The sequence below is a fragment of the Galeopterus variegatus genome, unplaced genomic scaffold (genome assembly GCF_000696425.1).
Source record: "Galeopterus variegatus unplaced genomic scaffold, G_variegatus-3.0.2 Scaffold225, whole genome shotgun sequence".
In the NCBI taxonomy this organism is placed as follows: domain Eukaryota; kingdom Metazoa; phylum Chordata; class Mammalia; order Dermoptera; family Cynocephalidae; genus Galeopterus; species Galeopterus variegatus.
The window spans coordinates 339,729-365,598 of NW_007726336.1; the positions used below are offsets into that span (position 1 = coordinate 339,729).

The window sequence follows — 25,870 nt, forward strand, 5'->3', positions numbered from 1 at the left end:
CAATGATATTTTAACTTATAGTCTATTAATACTATGCAGTGAACATTTTACAAGTACATATAGGGTTTTTAAAAATAAATTAGCCAGCTGAATCTGAAAAAGCAATGGGTGTTTGTGAATATATTCATGTTGTTGTATGTCATGGGTAGTTTTCTTGCTGGTTTAGATAAGGATTTTAGGGGTTTTTTGTGGTATGCTTTGCTTTTGTTTTTGTTTGGGGAGGGGAAAGTTATTTATTTATTTTTTGTTTTCTTTTGTTTTTCTTAAGATATGGCTTAGAGTTTTGAGAAACTAACTACATGTTGGATACATTTTATGAAAACAATTTGTTTCCAGTTAAGTTGGAGTTGCTTTATCTTGCTTGGCTATGCTCTGAAGAATGGCTCATCCCACTTTCTTAATATGAAACAGTTGTTGACTAGTTCCCTAAGTAACAAAATTTTTATATACTGTCATTTTACACAACGTTGGTGATTTTCCCAATGAGGAGAATGCTAACTAACACCTTATAGTTTTAGTCACAAATTTTATGCCTGTTTTAATTTGCTCATTTTGCTATTTGTTTTTTATTTAAAGTTAAAAAAAATAATAAGTAGGCTGCTCCACACGGGCTGGTCTCCATTAGGAGACCTCAGAAAGTACAGATGGGAACATGACATATTGGCCCGGACACCTCCGCAAGGTTTTGTGCCTTGTGGCCAGTTCCATGTGTCTGATGCCTCTGGCCTCCTCTTATAGTACTAGCCCTAAAAACCACAGGATAAGTTAGGGCTGGGCCAGTGTCCGAGAGCAGAGTGACGAGGGACAGGAGGACGCGCACCCAGGCGGAAGGGAAGTGGAGGTGTGGACCTCCGTGCATCTTGGCCTAGTGGGAGCTGACCACCGTGTGATTTTGTTTTGAAGCTTTCTGCCATTGTCACTGCCTCTGATACCTGATGAGATGTCTAATAATTCATTTTTCCTTCTGTTCCAGTTATCCAGATGTATTTTTATGCAGATTCATTCTCACTGAGGTTTGCCCTGCTGGTGGGAGGAAGCTTGCCTTCAGGAAAAGCAGGCGAGCCTTTTCCAGTCAGACTAATCCACCAGTGCTTTGTTAGTGCACATGGATTAGTTGGTTACTTTACCTCTACTTTCTCTCTCAGTTTACTGATGTGTCAAATGAGAATAATAACAGTAGTGGCCTCATAGGATTTTTGCAAACATTATAAGAAATAATGTATTAAATTACATAGTACATAATAAGTTCTCAATAAATGGTGGTTAGGGCCGAGCCCGTGGCGCACTCGGGAGAGTGCGGCGCTGGGAGCGCAGTAGTGCTCCCGCCGCAGGTTCGGATCCTATATAGGGATGACCGGTGCGCTCACAGCGCTCACTGGCTGAGTGTGGTGCGGCCGGTCTCAAAAAGGACAAACAAAAAAAAAATGGTGGTTATTAATCTATTAATAATGGTGCTGCTGTGCCAGAATCTTCAAATTTTCATCTTGTGACCTATTTTTCATGAGGAAAATCAAAAGTATTTACGTCTTCATGTCTACTCCATTATTTGGTCATTTTTAGGTAGTATTAAATATTTTTACATATTCTTTCTTTTACCACTAATATTTTACTGTATATATGATAACACTTGATAAACTGTGAAAAGCACTTACCCAGATGCTTTGTGTCTATAGCAGAGAGAAAACATCTGGGTGTTGAGGATTTTCCACTTATATCTTAAGACATTTATTAGAACTCTCATTTAGTGAAACATCAAGGTCCAGTTTTTATGAAATACAGTCAGTGTCCACTTTTTTATGGTTACAATTAAATCAGCACATTTTAAAAAGGCAGGAAAACCTGTTGGTGTGTGGACATTGCTTCCTTTACTTCCTTTACTGGTGAGCTTTCCAAGAGGATGTCTTCCATGTTATTCTCTCCCCACTTTTTCTCTTTTATTATTTATTTATTTATTTATTTATTTATTTATTTTTTGTCTTTTTCCGTGTCCGGCAACGGATCGCAACCCTCAGTGTCGCCCCCGTACCGGACGGGGACCGGCAACGGGATCGCAACCCTCGGCGTTGCTCCCGAGCCTCGCTCAGCCAGTGAGCGGGAACTGGTCTGTATGTGGGATCCGAACCCTGGCGGGAGCGCCGCCGCGCTTCCCAAGCGGCGCACTATCCAGTGCGCCACCAGGCCGGCCCATCTTTTATTATTTTTTAAAGATAAGTGGTTATTCATGTTCTTTTCTTCTCCTCCTCGATTTTAAAAGAATGAGAAATGATTTTGAACTTATGGAAAATACTCTACTCTCTGAATGTTCTCTATGGAAACAACTGCTTTTTGGTAAAAGACAGGTAGAGGAGATGCTCTTTACAGTGTGTGTTGCTTAATCAGGCTTTGTCCTTGTGGTAGGCAGTCCTAACAAGGCCACCTGGTATTCCTTGAAACAACTGCTTTTTGGTAAAAGACAGGTAGAGGAGATGCTCTTTACAGTGTGTGTTGCTTCATCAGGCTTTGTCCTTGTGGTAGGCAGTCCTAACAAGGCCACCTGGTATTCCTTTCCCTGGAGTGATGGCTGGACACGTTGGCTCAGAAGTGATGGGATGTCACCTCTCAGATAGGTTGCTAAAAGACTGTGGCATGTCTCATGTGGTATGGGACAAAGAGGTCCTGCCAGCAGGGGAGGTGAGGTGGAGAGGAAACCTGGAAGCAGAGGGCAGTGCTTCATGAGGGACTCTGAGCCACAAGAGCTAGCCAGGCCTCACCTTGGATGCCTGACCCACAGAATCTATGAAAGAATAAATACTGGTTGTTTTCAACCCTTACGTTTTGGAGTAATTTGCAATGCACAATAAATACAGTCCTTAATATTTAATCATTAGAGGTGATGAAACTGTTTCTTCATAAAGCACAGACTGCATGGTTTTTGACAGTTCATTGCAGTAGTTAGATTATTTATCTAGTGAGATAAACATGAAACATTGTATTTTTAGCAAATATCACTGTATTAAAATAATTTTCTTTAAAGCCAATTTATGGTATTCATATTGTTTTGACACCACAATTATATACATAGTACATACATAATACATATTATATACATACTGCAAAAACTAATAATCTCAAAAGGGAAGAAATATCCAGCCTAGTCATATGCTTGTTGTGATATACTTATAGATACTAATATGACTTTAAATCAATTATTTATATGATATATAATATATGGCATATTATCTATATAAATAACTAGGGATTAAAATAAAAAATGCAACATGTAGATAAAACAGACATAGTTGTAGAGGCATATTATGGTATAGTGTTTTTACTATGGGCAGGAGGTTTCTGTTACAGTGACAGCAGTAATTTGTCTGATACATGCATGCTGCTACCAAAGAGTTCATTGGGTTATTTATTTCTATAAGTTTTATTTCTCTGGGCAATTACCGTGTTTCACTTCAGGCAAACCTGGGGTAGGTTTATGTTGTAGGTGTTAGAAAGGTCTCAGTTTAGATCAGGTTTGCTGATAACTACTTTTCTTGATTGTCGGGAAGCTATATTGTAAGGTAATCATTAGCTTTCTGATGTTTTCCTTCTCCTCAGGTCATCTTTGTGTGACAAAATTTGCTAGTCTGCAGAACACACCTCCATCACTAGGCATCTGCTGGCTCTTTGCCCCCACTGTACAAGGCACCATCCCCTTACGCTGAAAGATGAACTGTGGGGATGTCGTGTAGACCTTCTCACCTCAGCTGCATGATTGACTGAGACACTAGACATGTCAAAGTGACAGGATACAACTGTAGGTTGTGTCAAAGTTTCTTTGGTTTTGCAGCAGAAACCATAGTTGCAACCAAAATAAATGGTGGGAGACCCTAGATTTGTGCTATCCAGAATGGTAGCCACTAATCACATGTGGCTATTAAAATTAATTAAAATGAATTAAAATTAAAACTTTAGTTACATTCAAAGTGCTCCACAGCCACATGCGGCTACTGACACTTGTATTAGTGCGAACACAGACCATTTCCATCTCCAGACAGCTTTACCTGGAGGCCGTCACTTGAATTTATGAACCTAACCATTCCTTCTATTGCTCCATTCAAGATCCAAGTCACAGGAGAGAGTTGGTGGGTCTAGCTGAAGTCATTTGCCCACCTCTTGTCCAGACTGGGTTGGGAAGGACAACCCAGTACCCCTTGTACCCCTTGTAGCCTCCATATACCCCTTGTAGCTACCAGGGCAAGTACCTGTGTTCACAGCCCCCAAGACTGCTCACAGTGGCAGAGTGGCTGCAGTGCTGTTGGTGGATGCTAGTGGCCCAAAATGGACAGATGCACACCGTGGCAGCCTTTAAAATAGTTTTAAAAAGTAAGATTTTGTGTTTATCTGGTATATAACAATACATTTTTCAAAAGTTAAAAAAAAAGATACAACAAAAATGCTTCAGCAAATATTTGTTGTAAAAAGTGTATGTAAACATTTTTAAATAAGTTAATTTTATTTTTAATGAATAAAAATTTGATATATCTGTTTCTCTAACAGTATATGGGATAATAGTTGAAAAGCTTTCTGTAATAAATATTGATGAAAGCTATCTCACAAAGATTTTAATTTGTTGCCAGCCTGTTTAATTTGTTCTAGAAAAAATTTTTTTGATATTCAGCCTGGCTTCCCCTGCCCCAGTCCTTAAAAGTTTTAAAGTTCTTTGCTAAATGCTCCTTTAGCACAAGCTGTGTAGAGCCCAAACGCTCATATCTTTCAGGTGAGTTCTACTGGGGTTTAGCCAGTTAGGTTTTTTTCCCTCACATATTCTTCTGTCTTTATCTCTATCTCTGTCACTATCTCTTTCTGTCTTTCTGTGAGTGTCTGTGTATTTTCATTGCTTTACAACATGCTAAAAGTCTCAGGGAGTAGAAAGTATTATAGTGCTTTCAATATGGCCACAAATTGAAGGGTGTTTTTGTAGTTTTTGTGTGATTGTGATACATCTGTTATGAGACCAGTAAACACGCTGTGTTTGTTCACATAGTTCACTCTTTGACCTTGATGCTTTCATTGAAAAGCAAGAGGAAGTCCGTTGTATAAACCGAGCCTGATCTGTTGAGAAAGCTCCTGCCCAAGTCCTATGACATGAGCCCCGCAGGAGTCAGCTGTAGTGGGCACATACTTGACTGCAGGGCTTCTTCCCATGGTTCAAAGAAAAAAGAACCTTAAGTGGGGCTGTCTGTGTCTGAGAAGGGATTTATAAGTAATTCAGAAGTGACATTTACTTCTGGAAGTCAGAGGTCACTTCTAATCATATCAAGAAATGCCTTTAATGCGGTCTCTGCGTAACTCTCAACTGGAAGTACAAGGGTACTTTAAAAAGTTCGTGGAAAAATTCATATTATATTTCAATTCTGTTTTTCAATGGGCTTTTTGAAGTGTCCTCTTACTTGTTCTGTGTCCCCCTTCATTAGTGTGACTGCTTTCTCCATGGAGTCACAAGAGAAGGGAAAAGATACAGGCTGAAACAAAACCAAACAGAACTTGGCATTTTCTACCTTTGTTACTGAAACATACCTTAGAATCCAGAAACATAAATTATGTTCAGTTGTTTATGCATTACATTATATTTGGTTATGAAATGCCAAATAAAGTTTGTTTTAAATTATCTTAATACACATAAATGTATTTGGTGAAACATAAATTATGTTCAGTTGTTTATGCATTACATTATATTTGGTTATGAAATGCCAAATATAGTTTGTTTTAAATTATCTTAATACACATAAATGTATTTGGTGTTAATTTGTACTTTGAGTTTAGGACTTTAGTCTGGGAGGAGAAGAGCTGGTAGTCTCAGATTGCTGCCCAGCATCTGCCCCTGGCGTTCACGGGTCCTTTGGCTTCCAAGATGGAGCAGAGGATACAGACGGTGGGGGAGATCACCAGATCACCAACAATTTTATTTCTTGCCTTCTCTGGAGAATGGTTTGCTGTGCTTAAGCCTCTGCTGATAGAGTTTTCTACTACAAAATAACTTTAAATCGTGTAATCTCAGGAGACTATGAGTTTTTCCACTTGTGGTAGTGACTGCTGATTACATACCTATTTTCGCTTTGTCTTAGTAATTAGGGTTTCAGCTTTATTCTCTATGCTATGGCAAAACACTCAGCAAGGAAACTACATTTCTCCTGCAACTACAGGTGACCCAGTTCCAGCCAGTGATATGCAAGCAGACGTTGTTGGCCAGTACTTAATCAATGGCTCCCAAAACGGAGCACCCTCTTGCCATTCCCCTTTTCTTTCTTCCTGCTGCTTGGTTTGCAGACATGACCTCAAGGCTTCAACAGCCTTTTTGGACCATGAGATAAACCTGGAGGATAGAAGATGCAGTCTGAAGATAGCAAGGGAGAAACACAGAGGGAACCTGGATTCTGACTTTATAGAGTGGTCATTTGTGATCTTTGTGCAGCCTTAAGAAAACTGATCCCAAAGTTTTGTTGTTGACTTCCAAGTTTTCAAGGAAGTCATTAAATCAAAGCAATAAAGTTAAAATTAAAGAGGCTGGATTTAGTAAAGTGGAGAGTGAAAAGTTTGAAGTTTGGTTGCATCACCTAGACGTCCAAGAAACTGGTTCCCAGTGCTCATTTGTTAGCGCTCATCCTGGGTGCTCATCATTTGTTGGAAAAGAGGAGCTGTGAAATGCAGTGCAAAATCTTTAAAAGAATGTTCAGAAATGCATGTGAAATCATGCATATTGTGAATAAACTTGGACATGAAATAAGCAGAAATGTTACGTTTAAAAACGCAGCTCCACTAACAAGAACCAAGATCTGGGGAGGAAATGTGCAAGATGAGCTTGGGACGTTTTTTGATACCAGATGACAAGAAGTTATCAAGACTATTTGGGTTACGTCAGAAGGACGCCAGAGCCAATCTGAGTAAGTTCCCATTGACCAAAGATGGAGTAGTTTGAGCACCAGTAAAGATGATAACTGTGGGATATTGTCATACATCAAACAGGTTAAGATCTATACATTAATGATGATTTTCAAAGATTAAAAACCCTTGGCTTGCCTCTGGAAGATGCTGGAGAACTACCCTGTGATTTTGAAAATTAGTACATAAAAGAATCAACCATTTAAAAACTACAACTACAAACTCATTTTTCTATTTGACAGATCACAAGCAAGAGAAAGATAGATAACCATTTTGGGTGTTTTCATCCTGTCATTTCTTCTGAGGCTTCAGACAATTCTTCAAGCCATCCACCTCCAGAATCTTGAATGATTCAAAGAGAATCCAGAGAGAGCATTCAATCTGGGCATGAATGAAGCTTGGGTATTTACGGTTTTGCTGGCCTGCCCAGCACCTGCCACTGACCTGTACCCCTCATCAGAGGCAGCGGGCCTAATGGCTCTCCCTCCTTCCGCTCATCACCAGACTTTTCATGTGATAAGGGAACAGTTTTCAGATTCTTCATTCGTTTTGCTAAGCATTTTTGGCATTCATTGTTTACCTTTAATATAGCTTATTGTTTATTTTAGTTACATTGCTTAAAGCTACATGGAAGGAAACATAATTCATAGATTTGTTTTCTGCACCCACACGTCGTTTTGCTAAGCATTTTTGGCATTCATTGTTTACCTTTAATATAGCTTATTGTTTATTTTTGTTACATTGTTTAAAGCTACATGGAAGGAAACATAATTCATAGATTTGTTTTCTGCACCCACACGTCCCTAATGAATTCACAGTGTTAATTAGGTAATTGGTGCTTAAAATACTAAATATTATGCAGAAATTGTGGTAGATTATTACATAACAACTTAAGGGTGTTTTTTTTCCCTCTGCTATTTTACTGATATTTGGGGAAATTGGTTGGAGCATTTGGATGAACTAAGAATACATTATTATTTTTTCCATTTAGAATAATAGGTTTCAGTATTCAAATATTTGCTATTCAGTGTGTTTTAAAATACAGAAAATTTATTCCAGAAACTGTGATAAGCTCTTTCTGCACTAGACGTTGGCCAAAGGCTGAGAAGCATTGTAAAAAGCACTTTCTGTGCATTGTCTCACTGTCCACAGAACTGCAATGCAGCAATCTGTGATTGCACCTACAGGGTCTCTTCCTCCTTCCCATTATAGCCCTGTACCCCATGACATGAACATCATCCACAGCTGCTCCATTCTGAACCCGCATTTCCTGCCTCTCACCCAGCAGTGTCCTAACCTTCTGTTCCTCCTTAGACCTCATTGGATCATTGTAGAGTATGCATAAAGCAAATGTGCTTCACAGGGCCTGATTTTTCAAAGCCTTGCAGTTTCAAATATTGACCTTACAAAAAACAGGAAATTTTCCCCAGGCTATATAGTCTCTGTTGTAAGATAAAGAGTTGTAACACAGCAGGGCTGCTGGTTCAAAGACAGACAAGTTACTGAATGATATGTAAAGATACTGGGAAGCTGCTGGAGGGAGAAGGAATGTTTGCTAGATCAAGCTTTTGTTGGTGGATCACTAAATTGCCTTATGGAATGTCATCTGGCTGTTTTTACTGAGTGTTGCCAGCCTACATTGTTAAAACTATAACCCCACCTGTGTCTCTTCCTGTAACTTCCTGGGCTTGAGAATAAATGCAGGAAGAGAACCCCAATTCGTGCTTAATTTCCCAAATGGAAGGAATACCTCTATCTTAAGGGTTCTGGAAGATTAAGCCCTTTCTGGGGCTTCTCACTGCTCAGAAGAGATGGGCTTTGAGTAATCTTTGGTGGCTCCATCACCCAGGGGAAAAGGGGTGACAAATCCATGGGAGGGAAAGCAACAGATCATGAAGTCCCTGGGCACTTTCACTCTTGCTCTCAGTCATCTCCCTCCTCTCTTCTCTTTCCTTCTCATCCTGCATAGATTTCATGGTCCTTTATGATAATCACTTCCTTACAAATGACCTTTTCTACCAACCTCATGAGGGAATTATAAGGATTAAGTGAGTTAATACTCATGAAGTGCTTAGGAAAGTTTATGTAGTATTGTTACATAGTATCTGCTCAATAGATGTCAACTATTGCTATTACTTACCTCCCCTTCTGTTTTTGCACTTGCTGGTGAAGTTCTAGCTTTATCCGCTTACTCTGTGCCTGACCTCCCAACCCCCCACCCCAAATAGAAATTGTTTGGGAAAAAAAAATCATGCTAACTCATCTCTTGACCATATATCTCAAGTGTGTGATTAATTTTGCCAGCAATCCTACTATACTTCCCTAGTGTGTTTGCTTTTCCACTTTCTAAAATGTGTGTTCAGATCTCTCTTCTTAAGCTGTCTATACTTCAGACATTCTTGGGTGCAGATAACAGGAGAGCCTATTTTAGGTGGCGTAAACAATGAGAAAATACCCGCAATAGTACAAGAAGTCAAAAAGTAAAGCATCTTCAGGATTGGCAAGTTCAGCAATGTAATGACTTCTTTTTGCTGTGCCATTTCAATTGGAAGACTTGCTGGCTTCCATTATGATCACAAGGTGGCTACCATACCTCCAAGTGTCATGTGGACATGACAGCATCCTGGAGAAGATCTGTTTATTCCTGGGTGTCTTTATTTCAGTTAAAAAAATCTTCCCTGGAAGACCCCTTCATACTTAACTTGGAAGAAAGCTGGGGTGAGTGGTGGCAGGGAAAGGCGTATAAAAGGTGGCTGGCTGTAGCTGAGCAGCACTGTCCTCCACGTTTCTCCCACCTCTCTCCTGCCTCAGTGAGCACTTCTTAGGGTCTTGCTGGCTGTTCTCCTTTCTTTTTAAATAGTCTCAATAAGTGATGTTATCCTGGCCCCTGGTTTGAATGCCATCTGTATGATGCTGGTCATTAATAAACGTTAGACTCTATATCCAGTCACACTGGACTGCTACACTTACTCATATGTGTGCAAAAGGCATCTCATACTTACCATGGCCAGAGCACACCTTCTCCTCCACTCTTCCTAGTGTCAAAAATGGTACACTCACACACTAAAGCCAAAAATCTAGGCATTACATTTTTTTTCTCCCCGCATCTGTTTCACTAGCAATTTCAGACAACACTTACCCCAGGTCCCTCCACATCTCTCTCCCTAAGGCACTGTCCTGCCTTAGTCCGGGCTTCCACCATGTAACACTTGAGCAACAGCAGTAGCCTCTTCTGCTGGGCACCCTGCTTTGATCTTGCCCTAGTCATCTGTTCTCTCCCAGACTTAAAAAAAACCGATTTATTTATTTATATATTTTTGTTGGCAGCTGGCCAGTACAGGGATTGAACTCTGGACCTCAGTGTTATCAGCACCATGCTCTTTCTTACCAACTGAGCTAACTGGCCAGCCCCCCACCCCAAGGATCTATCTATCCGTTTAGTTTGTTAGTTTTGTTGGCAGCTGGCTGATACAAGGATCGAACCCGGGACCTTGGTGTTATCAGCACCCTCCCCATTCTAATCAACTGAGCTAACCGGCCCAGTCAGAGGCTCTTTTTAACGTTTGTTGGCAGCTGGCTGATACAAGGATCGAACCCGGGACCTTGGTGTTATCAGCACCCTCCACATTCTAATCAACTGAGCTAACCGGCCCAGTCAGAGGCTCTTTTTAACATGAAAATCAAAGTGTGTCAGTTATTGCTCAGAAACCTCCAGTGTCTTTGCATCACTTTGTTTAAAGTATAGACTTTTACCCTGCCTGTTGAAGTGTTTCCTGCTACTCCCTTGCATCCTTTCCTGTGAGTCACCTTTTTCACCTTTTTGCCACCTTCCTCTTGAACATGCCAAGCTTCAGCCTCACCTTTTGATGAGCTTACCTTGATGAGCTCAGCTTTTGCACCAGCTGAGATCATCACTGGGGGTTGCGCTGTTCATGTGGCTGCCTGGTTGTCATGCAGACGTTGGCCTCACCTTTGTCCAGCCGCCTTCCCTGACCACTAGTGTACTGTCTCAGAAACTTCCCCAGTCTGAATTCTCCCCGTGCCACTCCTCACAGTCTCTCTAATCTCCCTAGTCTTGTGCATGTGCTCGCTCATTGCCTTTTTTCACCCTCTCTTCGCCTGTCCGATGGTAAGTCTCATAAGATCAGGCATGGTTTATCTTGTGCACTGCGGTGTGTTCAGCACCTAGGACAGTGCCCGGCACATGTTTGGTTGCTTTACCAATAAGTTATTTATTGAACAAATGGATTTGATTTGCAAAAAGTAAAACATAAATTCGCATTCAGCTTTGTTTAACAGTTTTTGAGAGAGAAAGGGAGAGAGAGAACTCCTAGTTATGTTATTGTATCATTCATGTGTTTAGAGAGCAAGCAATAGAAACTGACCCTGGCTTCCCTGAATGAAAAGGAAATTCATTGTAATGCTCTTGGAATCAATAGGTGGATAGAGAATGAGGCTTAGAGAACAAACTGGAACTAGATAGTCTACACTGTGGCAGGTCTACACATCACTGCCCTTACATTCCTCAGCAAGTCTCCATGACATGAGGTCACCCATTCAGGTCCCACTTCAGACCCACTGAATCAGAATCCCCATGTTGACAGGGCCAAGGCAAAAGGCCTTAGAAGTCTTCTGGTGTTTTCTAAGCGTTTGCACATCAGAAAGGGGAGGCTTAGTGGCTAGGATGCTTCATTTCTTCATAATGTAGTAATGCACTTTGGAACTCAAGGCTCTGCTTGCTAATCTGGACAAACCCTCGTGCAGATTGATGCGATGCCCCAGAAGGCCTTTGTCTGGTAGGCAGTACAGCGATTCAGGAACAGTTACTTTGTGGAAGAAAAACGTGCTGTAAACTCACTACCCCAGGAAGGTTTGAGGAACTTGATTTTTTGTTTTTATTTTTAATTGGCAGATAATAGTTGTATGTATTTATTGGGTACAATGTGATGTTTTGATCTGTGTATACATTGTAGAAAGATTCAGTCAAGCTAATTCACATATCACTTCACCAACATTTTGTGTGTGTGTGGTGAGAGCATTAAAAATCTATTTTTTTAGCAATGTTGAAGTATATGATATGTCGTTATTAACTAATTCACATATCACTTCACCAACATTTTGTGTGTGTGTGGTGAGAGCATTAAAAATCTATTCTTTTAGCAATGTTGAAGTATATGATATGTCGTTATTAACTGGTCACCATGAGGTCCTTATTTTTTAGCTGAAGGCTTGTGAGCTACCTATAAGTTCTTGGCTCAGGTTCACATTTCTCCTTGTATTCAGCAGTACTGTGGAGTATCTGCAGGAGTGTCCTGGGAGTGTGCTACTTGGTGATGCTGTGATCCCTGAGTATATGACCACAGCCCAGGAAGCCTCAGGGCAGGGCCTGACGAGGAGTCAGGATTCCACATTGAAAGCTATTGGGTGTGAGTTTCAGTAGAGTCTTGTAGTGCTCTGTGATCTTGAATGCGTTAGGTCTGCTGTCAAACTGGAACAACTTTAGTTCCAGTGGGACAATTCTGTTTTTAGTCCCACTGTTTAATTTTACCAATTGTCAAGACTGTATCTAGAAATGGCACTTTAGGGATTCTGAACTCAAATGCCTGTGTGAACTAAGCAGGTTATGTGATCCAGTGAAACAAGCCTGCTATATGAAAATCAACTGACAGACACAGGGCATGTCTTCAGTTTTACCTAACTGTACATTAATATTGGAGTTTAATGTTCAGAATTAAGAAAAGATGAGTTGAAATAAATTTTTTCTCATCCACCTCTTTGCATTTGGAACTAATGCCTTCCTGTCCACACCAAGGTCTCCATGGCATGTCCTGTCTTTGGACTGAGAAGCAGTACCATAGTGGGCCTTGACTCCCTTCACCAGCGGGAGTACTGAGTTTCATTTAATTTCATAATAGGAAGTAGCTGTTCATAAATACAAGTACTTCCAAACTGGAGCACAATGTTGGTATAAAAAGTTTTTCTCTTTAGGGTAATCCTGAGATATTTGTAAAATCCGAGGTTCCATATCAACCACATTCAGTTTTTTGTGTTGTGTTACATTGCAGCTTCCATTTATGAAGCTCTTTTTTTGCTCACGATTTTAATTGAGAAAGGCAAACTGAACAGATTGTACAATTTTTATAAAGTTTAGAATCACCAATTGTGTATACCTGGGGGTTGGTAGGGGCAGTTACCTTCAGTTCCACAGATGTAAAAATATAACTCAGGACATTAATCTTTGATTTCTGCAAAGAGATTGGAGCATAGGAAAGTGGGCCAGATAATTTCTTACCAAACAAGTTTTTGAAAGGAACGTTTTAGTAGGAATGAGTGAATCAAACATGTATTTGTTTAATAACTGTTTAAGAATGTCCCTTTCAAAAAATGATGTTGAGAATACTTTACACCATGTACAAAAATTAACACAAAATGGATTAAAGACCTTATCGTAAGACCTAAAACTGTAAGTCTTAGAAGAAAACATAGAGAAAGCCTTTGCAATGTGGGATTTGACAGTAATCTCTTAGATATGACAGAAAAAGCATAGGGAGCCATGTACAAAAATTAACACAAAATGGATTAAAGACCTTATCGTAAGACCTAAAACTGTAAGACTTAGAAGAAAACATAGAGAAAGCCTTTGCAATGTGGGATTTGACAGTAATCTCTTAGATATGACAGAAAAAGCATAGGGAACAAGATAAAAATAGGAAAATTGGATTTCATCAAAATTGAAAACTTCTGTGCATCAGACATTACCAGCAGAGTGAAAGAGCAAACCATGGAATATGGGGGATATATTTGCAAATCATATGTCTCATAATATCTAGAATATGTAAAGAACTCCTATAGCTCAACAAAGAGAAAAACTCAAAACAACACAAATAAAATATAAGTAAAGAAATTGGAATAGACATTTCTCCAAAGAAGATACGTGGCTGGCCAGTAAGCACATGAAAAGTTGTTCAGCATCACTAGTCATTAGGGAAAAGATGCTCAACATCACTATTCACAGTGAGATACCACTTCACACCCATTAGGATGAGTATTTATATTATTATATAAATAATAGTAATAATAATAAAACAGAAAATAACACATGTTGGTGAGGATGTGGAGGAATTGGAACTCTTGTTATCTGTGGGAATATAAAATGGCTTGACCTCTATGGAAAACAGTATGGAGATTTCTCAAAAAACTAAACTAGAATTACTATACAATCCAGCAATCCACTTCTGGGTATATGCCCCAAAGAACTGAAAGCAAGATCTTGAGATGTTTGTATGTCCATATTCATAACAGCATTATTCACAATGGCCAAAAGGTGGAAGCAACTCAAGTGTCCTTTGATAAATGAGTGGATAAGCAAAGTGTGGTAGGTGTGTATGTGCAGTGGGATGTTATTCAGCCTTAAAAAGGAATGAATTTCTGACACGTGCTACAACATGGATGAGCCTTGAAGATATGTTAAGTGAAATTAGCTAGTCACAAAAAGACAAATACAAGTGATTGCACTTACATAGATACCTAGAGTACCTTGTGATGTCACCCAGATAGGATAAGTCTTGGCTACAGTGTTACACAGTAAACCAAGTTGAGGGTTTTCCCTTGGATTTTATAATGTGTTCTTTTCAATGGATACGAAAGCTCTCTTTAGCCTCCAGCAGACTCTTGGGTTGAGCATCCAGTTCTTGGAGCAGAGCAGGGTGCTGTGTGCCATTCTGCTCAAGGAAGTGGATCTGTTTTATAATGTTAGTTACAACCTATGCTACCAGTACTTTGTTAAATTTTTGCAAAATCCTCATTCCTGGAGAATGATACAGTAAGTGGAAGGACATGATGAAAGGGCATAAGCTTCATGGACTAGCAAAATGTTTCAGTTGAATAAAAAATGCAACATTTTTATTTTATTTTATTTTTATTTTTTATTTTTTATGTTAAAAGTTCTTTTTATTTTTTTAAATTTATTTATTTTTGAATCATAATTGATTATACATGTTTTTGGGATTCGATGTTGACATATGTTGATCAAATAAATATTACTAGTATGTATATTGTTACAAATCATACTTATTCTTTATGTCCTTGTCCAATCTCTCCCTATCCGACTCTCCCTCCCTGCCACCACCACTGATTACCCTAGATTTCTTCTCTCCCTCTGAAAGATTAGTGGTTACTCTTTTGATTTGTTGCCTAGATAATCTGTCCAATACTGAAAGGTGTGTTCAGGTCCCCCAATATTATCATAGAGCAGATGCTTCTGTCACTCTGGAATGCTCTTTGTGGAGAGAGAGACATCCTGTTCTTTTCTTTGATCTCTGCTGGTGACTGTCCTTGTGTCAGTGCACTTTAGTGGCTGACAAACCATCTATGCGGTGGTTGTGACATCTAGCCACTTTTTTGGCAGCTGTGGTTACCGTGGTGGCTGTGGTGGGCCACCCACATGGAGGTGATTTTTTTGGCATGCTCATTGGCACAGGCAGTGTGCCTGGTTGTGAGTGGGGGGTCCAGTCCCTGGCTCCATACCTCAGGTCCCCTGGCGGGCCCCAAGGCACCAGTGGTGTGCCTGGGCTGGAACTAATTTTTTGTCCTTTGCTTACTTCTAAGATGGGGGAACCAGTACTTGAGCTGTGTTGAGCTAAATTGCTGCTTTGCTGTTGTTTCCCTAGGGAAGACTTTTTGTGCAGCTCAGGATTTAATGGTTGACCTTATAGGTACTTCGGCTCTCCTTGAGCTGTGTTGAGCTAAATTGCTGCTTTGCTGTTGTTTCCCTAGGGAAGACTTTTTGTGCAGCTCAGGATTTAATGGTTGACCTTATAGGTACTTCAGCTCTCCAGAGACCTGGTGCACCCGGTTTGTGTAGAAACTCTGATCTGGGCCTGAATCTTTTCATCAAACTGCACTCCATGCAATTCTGCATTCCTGACCAGTCTCCTCGGAGTGGTCCTGTGCTGACTGGGGTGCAGATCACCTGTCCTTGCTGTTCCCCAGTGTTTCCCCAGTGGGCCTGTCTCCCCTACTGCCTGTGCTCCAAACACTTCCCATGGGACAGGCCCTGCACTGGTACTTTGTGATGACTTACCGGCCTCTGAATGGCTCCCCTTTTTCAGCTGTTCTGAATTCTCGCTCCTGCGTGGGTCCACGGGAACCCTATTAGTGGTTCTGCTGTCCTGGGGGCCCTCTTCTCCCCTGCCGCCTCCAAGCAACTCCACCCAAAGGGCACAGCTGCGGCTCCTGCTTCATGCACTCTGCAGTTCCAGCATTAAAGCGGCCATGGCCTGAAACACCCCAAGCAGCTTTTTCTTTCTCTCATCGTGGCTTCTCCCGCCTTCATGAGCTCTATAGGTCTCTACTCCTCTTCCCCTGAGCTCCACTGGCCCCAGCTTGGCTGTTGTTACATTTTTATAGTTGTAAATTCATTGATTTGTGGGACAGAGTGATGCTGGGGATTGTCTATTCCACTATCTTGACCGGAATTCCCAACGTTTTTTTTTTTGGCTGTTGTTACATTTTTATAGTTGTAAATTCATTGATTTGTGGGACAGAGTGATGCTGGGGACTGTCTATTCCACTATCTTGACCGGAATTCCCAACGTTTTTTTTTGTTTTGTTTTTGTTTTTTCCTTTTTGTCTTTTTTACTGACTGGTAACGGGATCGCAACCCTCGGTGTTGCGCCCGCACCGCGCTCAGCCAGTGAGCGGGAACTGGTCTCCACATGGGATCCGAACCCTCAGCAGGAGCGCCGCCACACTCCCAAGCGGCGCACTCTCCATTGCACCACCGGGCCGGCCCCAACGTTTTTGTTTTAAACGAGGGTCACGTTTGTTCATTTTGACCACTCTACATTAAACTTTTCACAGAACACACTAAAGAATCATTTTCTAATGTTGTGCTTATCGTGAATACTATATCCATTAAGATCTTCAGTCTCATCCACATTTTCAACAGCTCCATGAGTGCATACAGTTATATCTGGGTTATATTACTTATATTTGTGTTCTATGACTTGTCTTTTTCATGCAGCTTGTCCCCTACGTTCTCACACCTGTCTTTTCTACACTGAGCAACATCATTGTTTACAATTATGCGTATTTTCTAAATACTAGTCATGATTCTTAATATGTTTTGTTTAACAGTAGCATCTTAAGTTCTGTTCTTTCAACTCAGGCATATTCTGTTAAACATGTTGGAATATTTCATTGCTGAAGGGAAATATGCCTTCTTGAAACTTACAGTCTTTGTATTTTTTCCACTTCTCATAGAGATGTGAATAAAAAAAGATTTTGCTTTCCTCTGAAAGGAAAGCAAAACTTCTCAGTCTGAAGTATTAAAGTAATAGAGTGTGGTGGAGACTGTGGCAAACTGGAGAGCACTGCATCTGAGTGGTGCAGCTGCAGCTGACTTCCAGGTAGAGATAGGTTGCTGGATATTATCACCTGTCCAGTTTTTACATGTTGGTAACTGATGTAGAAATAAAACCTTGAAACTTTGTGGGTCAGATGAAACCCAGTGAGCTGTGTGCACAGTGGACTGTCAGAATGCTTTTTTCCTCCAAAACTGGGCAGTCAGCTCCTCCGCTGCCTCCTGGCCACAAGTGCGCTGAGCAGTTTGGCAGCCATTTGAAGGGTAAGATTTAGACGGCCCCTAATGTTGCATCTGTTTTCATATTCTAATTGATAGAAATTGAAATTAGACCTGTATTGCCTGCTTTTGTCCAACTTTCTATTTAATGAGATCCTGGCCTCATCAATAGAAGATATTGTAGTGCATAGATAGGTGGATCTAATGAGTTAAGCAGTCTTCAACAAAAGGGGTATCTTTTGCTACAAAACGGCTCTGTGCTAGGTTTACCCTAAATCATGCTAATAAGCCACTGTATTCCCTTGGAGTTGAAGAGTTAGTCATCTCCCGAAGTCTCCAGGTAGTAAGTGGCAAAGTGAAAATGAAATGCATGGCTTCTATTTTTTTTTTTTTTAATTTAATCTAAATTTTAAAAAATGTATTCCTTTTTAAAAAATTTTAATCTATCAATATATAATGTAGGTGATTTTCATGTCCCTTTACCAATTCCTCCCCCCTCCCCCCACCCCATCAACATCATATCTGTTCACTTGTCTTAATAAGTTCTAGGGATTGTTGTGATTGTTGTGTCTTCTTCCCCCTCGCCCTATTTATTTGTTTGTATATTTATTTATTTTTATTAGCTTCCACAAATAAGTGAGAACAAACAGTATTTCTCTTTCTGTTCCTGGCTTTTTCACTTAATATAATTTTCTCTAAGTATATTTGTGTTGCTGCGAATGGAAAAATTTTATTTTATTTGTTAGCACAGTAGTATTCCATTGTGTAGATATACCACATTTTCCTTATCTACTCATCTGATGATGGACATGTGGGCTGGTTCCAACTCTTGGCTGTTGTAAATAGCGCTGCAATAAACGTGGGAGTACAGGTATCCCTTTGACATGATGATTTCCATTCCTCTGGGTATATTCCCAGCAGTGGAATAGCTGGGTCATATGGTAGATCTATCTGTAATTGTTTGAGGAACCTCCACACCATTTTCCATAAAGGCTGCACCGCTTTGCAGTCCCACCAACAGTGTAGGAGGGTTCCCTTTTCTCTGCATCCTCGCCAACATTTGCCATTCTAAGTCTTTTGGATATTAGCCATCCTAACTTGAGTGAGAAGGTATCTCAGAGTGGTTTTGATTAAAATGCATGGCTTCTGACTCCACACTGAGTGGGTTTTCCCCAACAGCTGGAAGGAGGGCGTGTTTGTGTGTGAGAGAGTGTCTTTCAAAGAGGAGGACTAGTAGAGACTATTAGGACTTGCACTGAGAAAAGAAGCACTACCAGGACAAAGTCGACTTTTATGAATAATTGTCTTTTTATTTTTATTAAATTAAAATTAGTTTATAATTTATTCACCATAAAGGATTCCTGAAAAGTATATGAGTTGAATTTCTCAGAATTTGTTAAGTTTTATCTAAGCTGAAAGGAAAATGCCAAGCCTGATAGAACTCTGCATGTCTGGTCACTGGACTTAAATGACGTTATTGCTTGTCCACTGCTGTTCATAGTGTGGTTACTGACACGGCGACAGTTGTGGGTGGGATTCAGGGATACATCAGCCATGTGGTGGGTAATATTCAGTGCCCAAATCACTTAAGAATGATGTAAGATTCTCAAGTGCTTTCTTGGTGTTATTAATTTTATGCATGAATTAAGAAATTAGATTTTGGTTTGAAGTAATTTTGCAGTTACTAACATTGAGATATCAACTTCTTGCTCTGGCTTATTTTTGTAATAAAAGAAGCATTAAAATGAAAAGACATCAATGCATTGCCTGCCTTCTCTCTCTCTCACCCATCAGGGGGGACGCAGCGATTGCCACGTGCCATTGGGATATCCCTGGCCAAGGAGCTCATCTTCTCAGCACGTGTGCTCGATGGCCAAGAAGCCAAGGCAGTGGGCTTGATCAGCCATGTTCTAGAACAGAACAAAGACGGGGATGCTGCCTACAGAAAGGCTCTGGACCTAGCAAGAGAGTTCTTACCTCAGGTATCTCTAATTAGAGTTCCCTTTTCTCTCATTTAGATCACTTTGTTGACTGAAACAACAATTATCTTGCATACCTGAGATGTCGTTGGTTAGCTTTCTAAGTAAATGGGTGCATGGTCGCTGTAAAACTAGAAGTGTTATATTAGATTGACATGAAGATCCTTGAGAACTAAAACTAAGAGTTGAAGACAATCTGAGGGTCGTACTCTAGCCACACTTGGATAATATATCACTTGAATAGTGTTAGTCATGTGTGGCACAACTTCCTAGGAAATGTTTTAATTCCTTCCCCAACTGAGCAGTCTAACCTAAGCCATGTCCCTGGAGGGAAGGAGTGGTGGGTGGGCTGTTACCCTGGACCACCCCCAAGTAGAAACACGTTGAAATACACTGTTCTCTGCTAAGTAAGAGACCACATCGTCTGTTTTGCCAGAGTGGGCTTTTGTTGCAGTGACTTCATGTGAGATAACCTGCTTAAGAAGCAGCAGTTATTCATCTTATTGTGTGTGTTCATTTTCATGGTGACGTAGACATTGTTGTCACACTCCCTTGTGCACAGTGTACTTCCTCACAAAGAGTGTTCAGTTCCCTGCTATAGGGCTTCTCGCGGGGGCTGCATGGCCCCTTAGCATCTGACTTGATGTCTCTCCCTCATCCTCAGTGCACAGAACGTCCTCAGTGTCCACAGGGGACCCTGCTGGAGAGAGTGCAGCATCCCCTCCTGTCTGCTCCCTCCCGCCGACAATGTGACATGGGGCTACATTCCACCATGTGGTCAGCCAGCCTGCGTCACCACCCCTGTCCATGCTCTTACCACCTTTCATGTGGAGAACACTACTCTGAGAGCATTAATTTTGAAATTAACTTTTCTCCAGGTCAAACTAATGTATGAGGAGATGTTGAACAACTTCACGAAATGTGTGACTGTGAAACTATGTGCACAAGTTGCCAGTGACGTTTGAGTGGAATAATCATTAATTTTACAATTTGTTACTTTGTTTCCAAACGATTATTCTTCCATAATTAGAAATCTTCTGTAAAATTAGTATTTCCAGATGATTTTTAAAATATGTATGTTACTTTTATTTCTCTGAGAAAAAAGAAACTTGTAAAGAAGAAGAGTCAGATCCCTGTGCTGGCCAACCACCAAAAAATATATAAATAAATAAATAATTTTTCCTGTTTTTACCATGGTTTTCTGAACCTTGCCATCCCAAATGTGGCCTGTGGACCGGTAGCCTGAGCATCTCCTGGGAGCACGTTAGACATGCAGTGTCCTGGGCCCACCGAGTCCACACCTGCATTTTCACAAATGGACTCAGGCATCTGGGAGGTTGACAAGCACCTGGTCTGGGTCAGTTGGTGATGAAAATGGAAAAGGCTCTCATTTAGAGGAGCACACTATTTAAAAATATGGATTGACAATCCAGAAAAAAGTGGTCCTAGTGTGTGCAATACATGCAGATCACTTTTGGAAGAATTATAACTAAGGTGCTCGTCTAAGTTCTGTAGCCTTGGAAAACTGGCGTATGGAAAAGATGTTTAAGCATGTGACTTAGGAAGAGATTTTAGATGGGCCGAAGTTAATAATAGAAACCCCTAGCTAAAAAATGGCATTTTCATACATTCATCTGTTTCTCCTTTGTTCTGCCTGTTATTTAGAGCCTACCTGTGTTTTAATTGAAAAGACCATTGAATTTAGATTTTAGATGGGCCGAAGTTAATAATAGAAACCCCTAGCTAAAAAATGGCATTTTCATACGTTCATCTGTTTCTCCTTTGTTCTGCCTGTTATTTAGAGCCTACCTGTGTTTTAATTGAAAAGACCATTGAATTAAAAATACTCCATTGAATTCCCATTTGTTACCCATAAAAAATATTTTAAGATTTTCAAACATGATCAAATAACTGTATTCCACCTGGGGATTGTGGTTTTCTGTGGGACGGTTTGGTACAAGTTTGGCTTCCACAAAGCAAAAGTAATGTTTTCCTTCTCACAGAGAAGACCCAGTTCTTCCCTCTGTGACCCTTTATACATCCTGAAAGAATTCTTTAGACTTTGTTTGTGGTGTGGGAGCACTGCCCAGAGGACACATCTTTATTAATCCACTGTCATGCAGTTGGGTATCAATGCTAATGAAGCAGAGGGAAATCCAGTGTCTGAAACAGATGATACCCGCACCCCATCTTAATCAGAGCAGTAGCAGCTGCCTCGTCTCCAGCCTAAGCTCCTGTCCCCACCCCTCATCAGCGTGAGAGTGAGCCAAAGACGTGACCTCGTTTTCTTCCCCTACTTAGCTTCTTAGGGACAGTTGCTGAAGAATGGCCGGCCCTCTCCTGGAGGTGCACCTCCTGCTGCTCTGTGAGGGCCTGGCGTTGGCCACATTCCAGCGTACTGTGGCATCTGAGTAACTTGCCGATGCAGTAAGGTCGCTGCCACTGCTGTTTAACTGAGACTCTGCAAGGCTCCGCAAAGAAATTTTTCATCTAGTATCTCACAGCCACTGTTGGCTATGCCACGGGTCCAGCAATGGGAATTTCTGCATTTTACCAAGAAGTACAATGTAATTTGCATACATGTGAACTAAAATCTGTTTTTTAATTTGAATTTTAGGGACCTGTTGCAATGAGAGTGGCAAAATTAGCAATTAATCAGGGGATGGAGGTAAGTTTCTTAATGCTCGAGTTCGTTGTTGGAATGGATAGTGGAGATTTAATTAAAATGAGCTATGTTTAGCCTTCCACATTGTTTTTTAATGTTCTAAAATATAGGTGTTTGAATGCCGCTGTTACTGAAAGCTGTTGAGGTTCCTTTTAGCTCCATCACCGATTTCATTCTTTTTAAGATTATTGATGATTCAGTATCATACTCACAAAATTCAGGAATGTCATCAGTGCCCTGCAGCTTAGGACATGCTTGTTATTTTTGCCTTTGAGTTAGTAGACAGATTTATTGGCTAGTATGCATAGAAAACCAAAAGTAAAGGGCATTCTGTGTATTCCTAGCATCAGTGTCATATTATAAAGAACTTTCCAAGGAGTACTTCCTAGCTCAAAGCTGAGGCTAAGTGTCTCCACATTTGACTTCACAGTGTGCTTTCTGCAGGGAGACACAAAAACAAGTGGAATCTGTAGGGCACCCTGGGCCTGCCCCAGGGAGTGACTTCAAAGTAGTGGAGTCCCTGGTCCAGGGCAGGGAGCAAAGAAGGAGGCGGTACAGCCTCCCATTAACTTTGAACTTTTAATTACAGCCGTTGTATTTGGTTAAATTATGAGAATTTTGAAGAAAGCTGCTTCCTCCTTGCAGACCAGGAGGCACTATATATTTCTGGGCTTTATAGCAGTAAAGAGAGATTGAATTTGTTAGCAATAAATGCAGTTTTATAAATTTGTCAAGTATTTGATTGGTTTATTTAGTTAGATAATAGGAACAGTACTAATAGCAAACACATTATATAGCTCTTACTGTATGACAGGCTCTTTATATATGAGTATATGTACAGGCTTACCTCAGAGAAACTGCATGTTCTGTTCCAGACAACCTCAGTAAAGTGCTTTTCACAATAAAGTGAGTCACACAAATGTTTTGGCTTCCCAATGCATGTAAAAGTTATGTTTACACTATTAAGTGTGCAGTAGCATTATGTGTAAAAAAACAATGTACATATTCAATTAAAAAATACCTTACTGCCGAAAAATGCTAACAATCATCTGAGCCTTCATTGAGTTGTGATTTTTTTGCTGATGGAAGGTCTTGCCTTGATATTGATGGCTGCTGACTGAAGTTTGCTGAAGGTTGGGATGGCTGTGCTAATTTCTCAAAACAAGACAACAGTGAAGTTTGCCTCGTTGATCGACTCTTCATTTCATGAAAGATTTTCCTGTAGCATGCAGTGCTGTTTGATAGCCTTTTACCGACAGAGGAAATTGTTTCAAAATTTGAGTCAGTCCTCTCAAACCCTGCCACTGCTTTGTTAACTAACTTTTGGTAATATCTAAATCCTTTGTTGTCATTTCAACAGTGTTCACAGCATCTTCACCAGGAGTAGATTCCATCTCAAGAAACCACTTTCTTTGCTCATTCATAAGAAGGAGCACCGCATCCGTTAAAGTCTTATCATGAGATTGTAGTAATGCAGTCGCATCTTCAGCCTCCACTTCTAATGCTAGTTTGCTCGCTATTTCCACGCTTCCAGTTACTTCCTCCACCAAAGTCTTGAACCCCTGAAAGTCACCTGTGAGGGTTGGAATCAGCTTCTTTCAAATTTGGTTTTTGACATGCTTTTCTTACTAAACTTCATCATTTCTAGCTCTTGATTTAAAACGAGAGACATGTAGTCTTCCTTTCCCTTGTACGTGTAGAAGCCATTACAGGATTATTAACGGGCCTAATTTCAATATTGTTGTGTCTCAGGAAACAGGGAGTCCCAAGGAGAGAGAGTGAGGTGGGGACTGCTAGGCAGTGGAGCAGTGAGAATACACACAGCACTTGTGATAAAGTTTGCCGTCTCACGTGGGCGCGGTTCATAGAGCTCCAAAGGAGTTATAATACTAATGTCAGTATTACTGATCACAGATCACCATAACAGAATAATAATAGTGAAAAAGTCTGAAGCATTACGAGAATTATGTGTCATAGGACACAAAGTGAGCACACATACTGTTGAAAAAATGGCAACCATAGATTTGTTCAGTGCAGGGTTGTCAATTTGTAGCCTTCAGTTTATAAGAGTGTGGTATCTGGGCAGCACAGTAGAGCAAAGTGCATTGAAACAAGGTAGGCTTCACCTCGAAGTCCCTCAGTCCTCATGGTGCCTCTGCATGGTGAGTGCTACGATTAGCCCCTTGCTTCAAATTCTAATTTGAAATTAAAAATACAGATATGCCTCTCTGAAGCACAGGGAGGTTAAGTAACTTTCCCAGGGTGACACAGATTCCAAGTGGTGGAGTCAGGATTTGAGCCAGGAAGCTTGGTTCCAGATCTCATCCGGGTAATACTTCTGATCCATTGTACAGAATCAAAGATTCTATTCTTTGGGGATAGTGTTATTCAATTTGAATTTGTATTGAATGTACCATACTTTAAAATGTTATTTCTGCTGAAATGAATTATGTTTTCATCCTCAGGTCGATTTAGTAACAGGGTTAGCCATAGAAGAAGCTTGTTATGCTCAGGTATGTAATATAATCACAAATTTAATGAGAATATACCCCTGTAAATTATGTTTACCTTCTGTGTAATTCAAATGAATTATATGTATCACTGAATAAGATTCCAGTGCTCGTTCCAAAATCGTACAAATGGGTTGAAATTAGTTGTTTCTGCTATTTGACTGTTACCAGCTCTTATGACTGATTCTGCCCCACAGATGAATGACTCTTGTCTACATAATTCAGAAAGCTGTTAGAATAGCTAAGTTAGTACTGTTCATGCTGCAGCTGTCTCTAGGCTTATGTTGTCTTTTGTGGGTGTGGACGAGAGGTGGCAGGAGGGTGGCATGAACCTGTGCCCACCATGTAGTATCGGTGTTTGAGACTCACTGGCTTTTCTTGAAGTTCTCAGCCTTCTCTCCAGCCTACTGATAATTTACTAAGGAAATTATAGGTTTTTTTAATATGCAAATTAGTAGGTCTTTCTATAGAGGAACAAAATGCTTTTCTCTTTTTTCCTGAAACCTTATTTTAGGTCTCAAGAAGAATTAAAAAAATATTTTGAACTAAGTAAAAATGAAGATACAACTTCTCAAAATTTGTGGGTTGTATTGAAAGCAATGCATAGAAGTTTATATCATTGGATGCATATATTAAAAAGAAGAAAGATCTAAAATCAATAATAAGCTTTCACCTTATTAGGAAAGTAGACGAAGAAGAGCAAATTAAATTAAAAGTAAACAGAAGAAAAGAAGTAATGCTAGAGCAGAAATCAACTAAATGAAATTGAAAATAGGAAAACAATAGAAAAAAATCAACAAAACCAAAGCTCTTTCTCGGTAAAGATCTGTAAATTGATACACTTTGCCAGGCTAAGCAAGGAAAAAAAGAGAAAGGAATAAAAAGTACTAATATCAGAAATGTAAGAGAGGCTGTGGACACTAAAAGTATAGCAAAAGAATGTTGTGAACAACTCTATGCCCATAGATTTGATAACCTGGATGAAATGGACCAATTCCTTGAAAGATAGCATCTATCAAAACTCACATAAGGAGAAATAGATAACCTGAATAGTCTATGTTTATCAAAGAAATTGAGTCAGGGATTAATATTCTTCCAAAACATAAAGCACCAGGCACATATGGTTTAACTGGTGAATTTAACAAAACATTTGAAGATGGAATGACACCAGTTCTCTACAATCTCTACCAGAATACAGAAACAGAAGGAACACTTCCTAACCCAT

The 25,870-nt window shown here is 40.2% G+C and overlaps 1 protein-coding gene across 1 annotated transcript in view; it reads left to right on the top strand.

The window, feature by feature from the left end:
* AUH (AU RNA binding protein/enoyl-CoA hydratase) overlaps positions 1-25,870 on the top strand; it is a 171,315-nt gene that overhangs the window by 140,561 nt on the left and 4,884 nt on the right. The window contains exons 8-10 of the mRNA XM_008566156.1: positions 19,286-19,473; positions 22,088-22,138; positions 24,601-24,648. Of these exons, the coding sequence (XP_008564378.1) occupies positions 19,286-19,473; positions 22,088-22,138; positions 24,601-24,648 (287 nt within the window). The remainder of the gene's footprint in view (positions 1-19,285; positions 19,474-22,087; positions 22,139-24,600; positions 24,649-25,870) is intronic.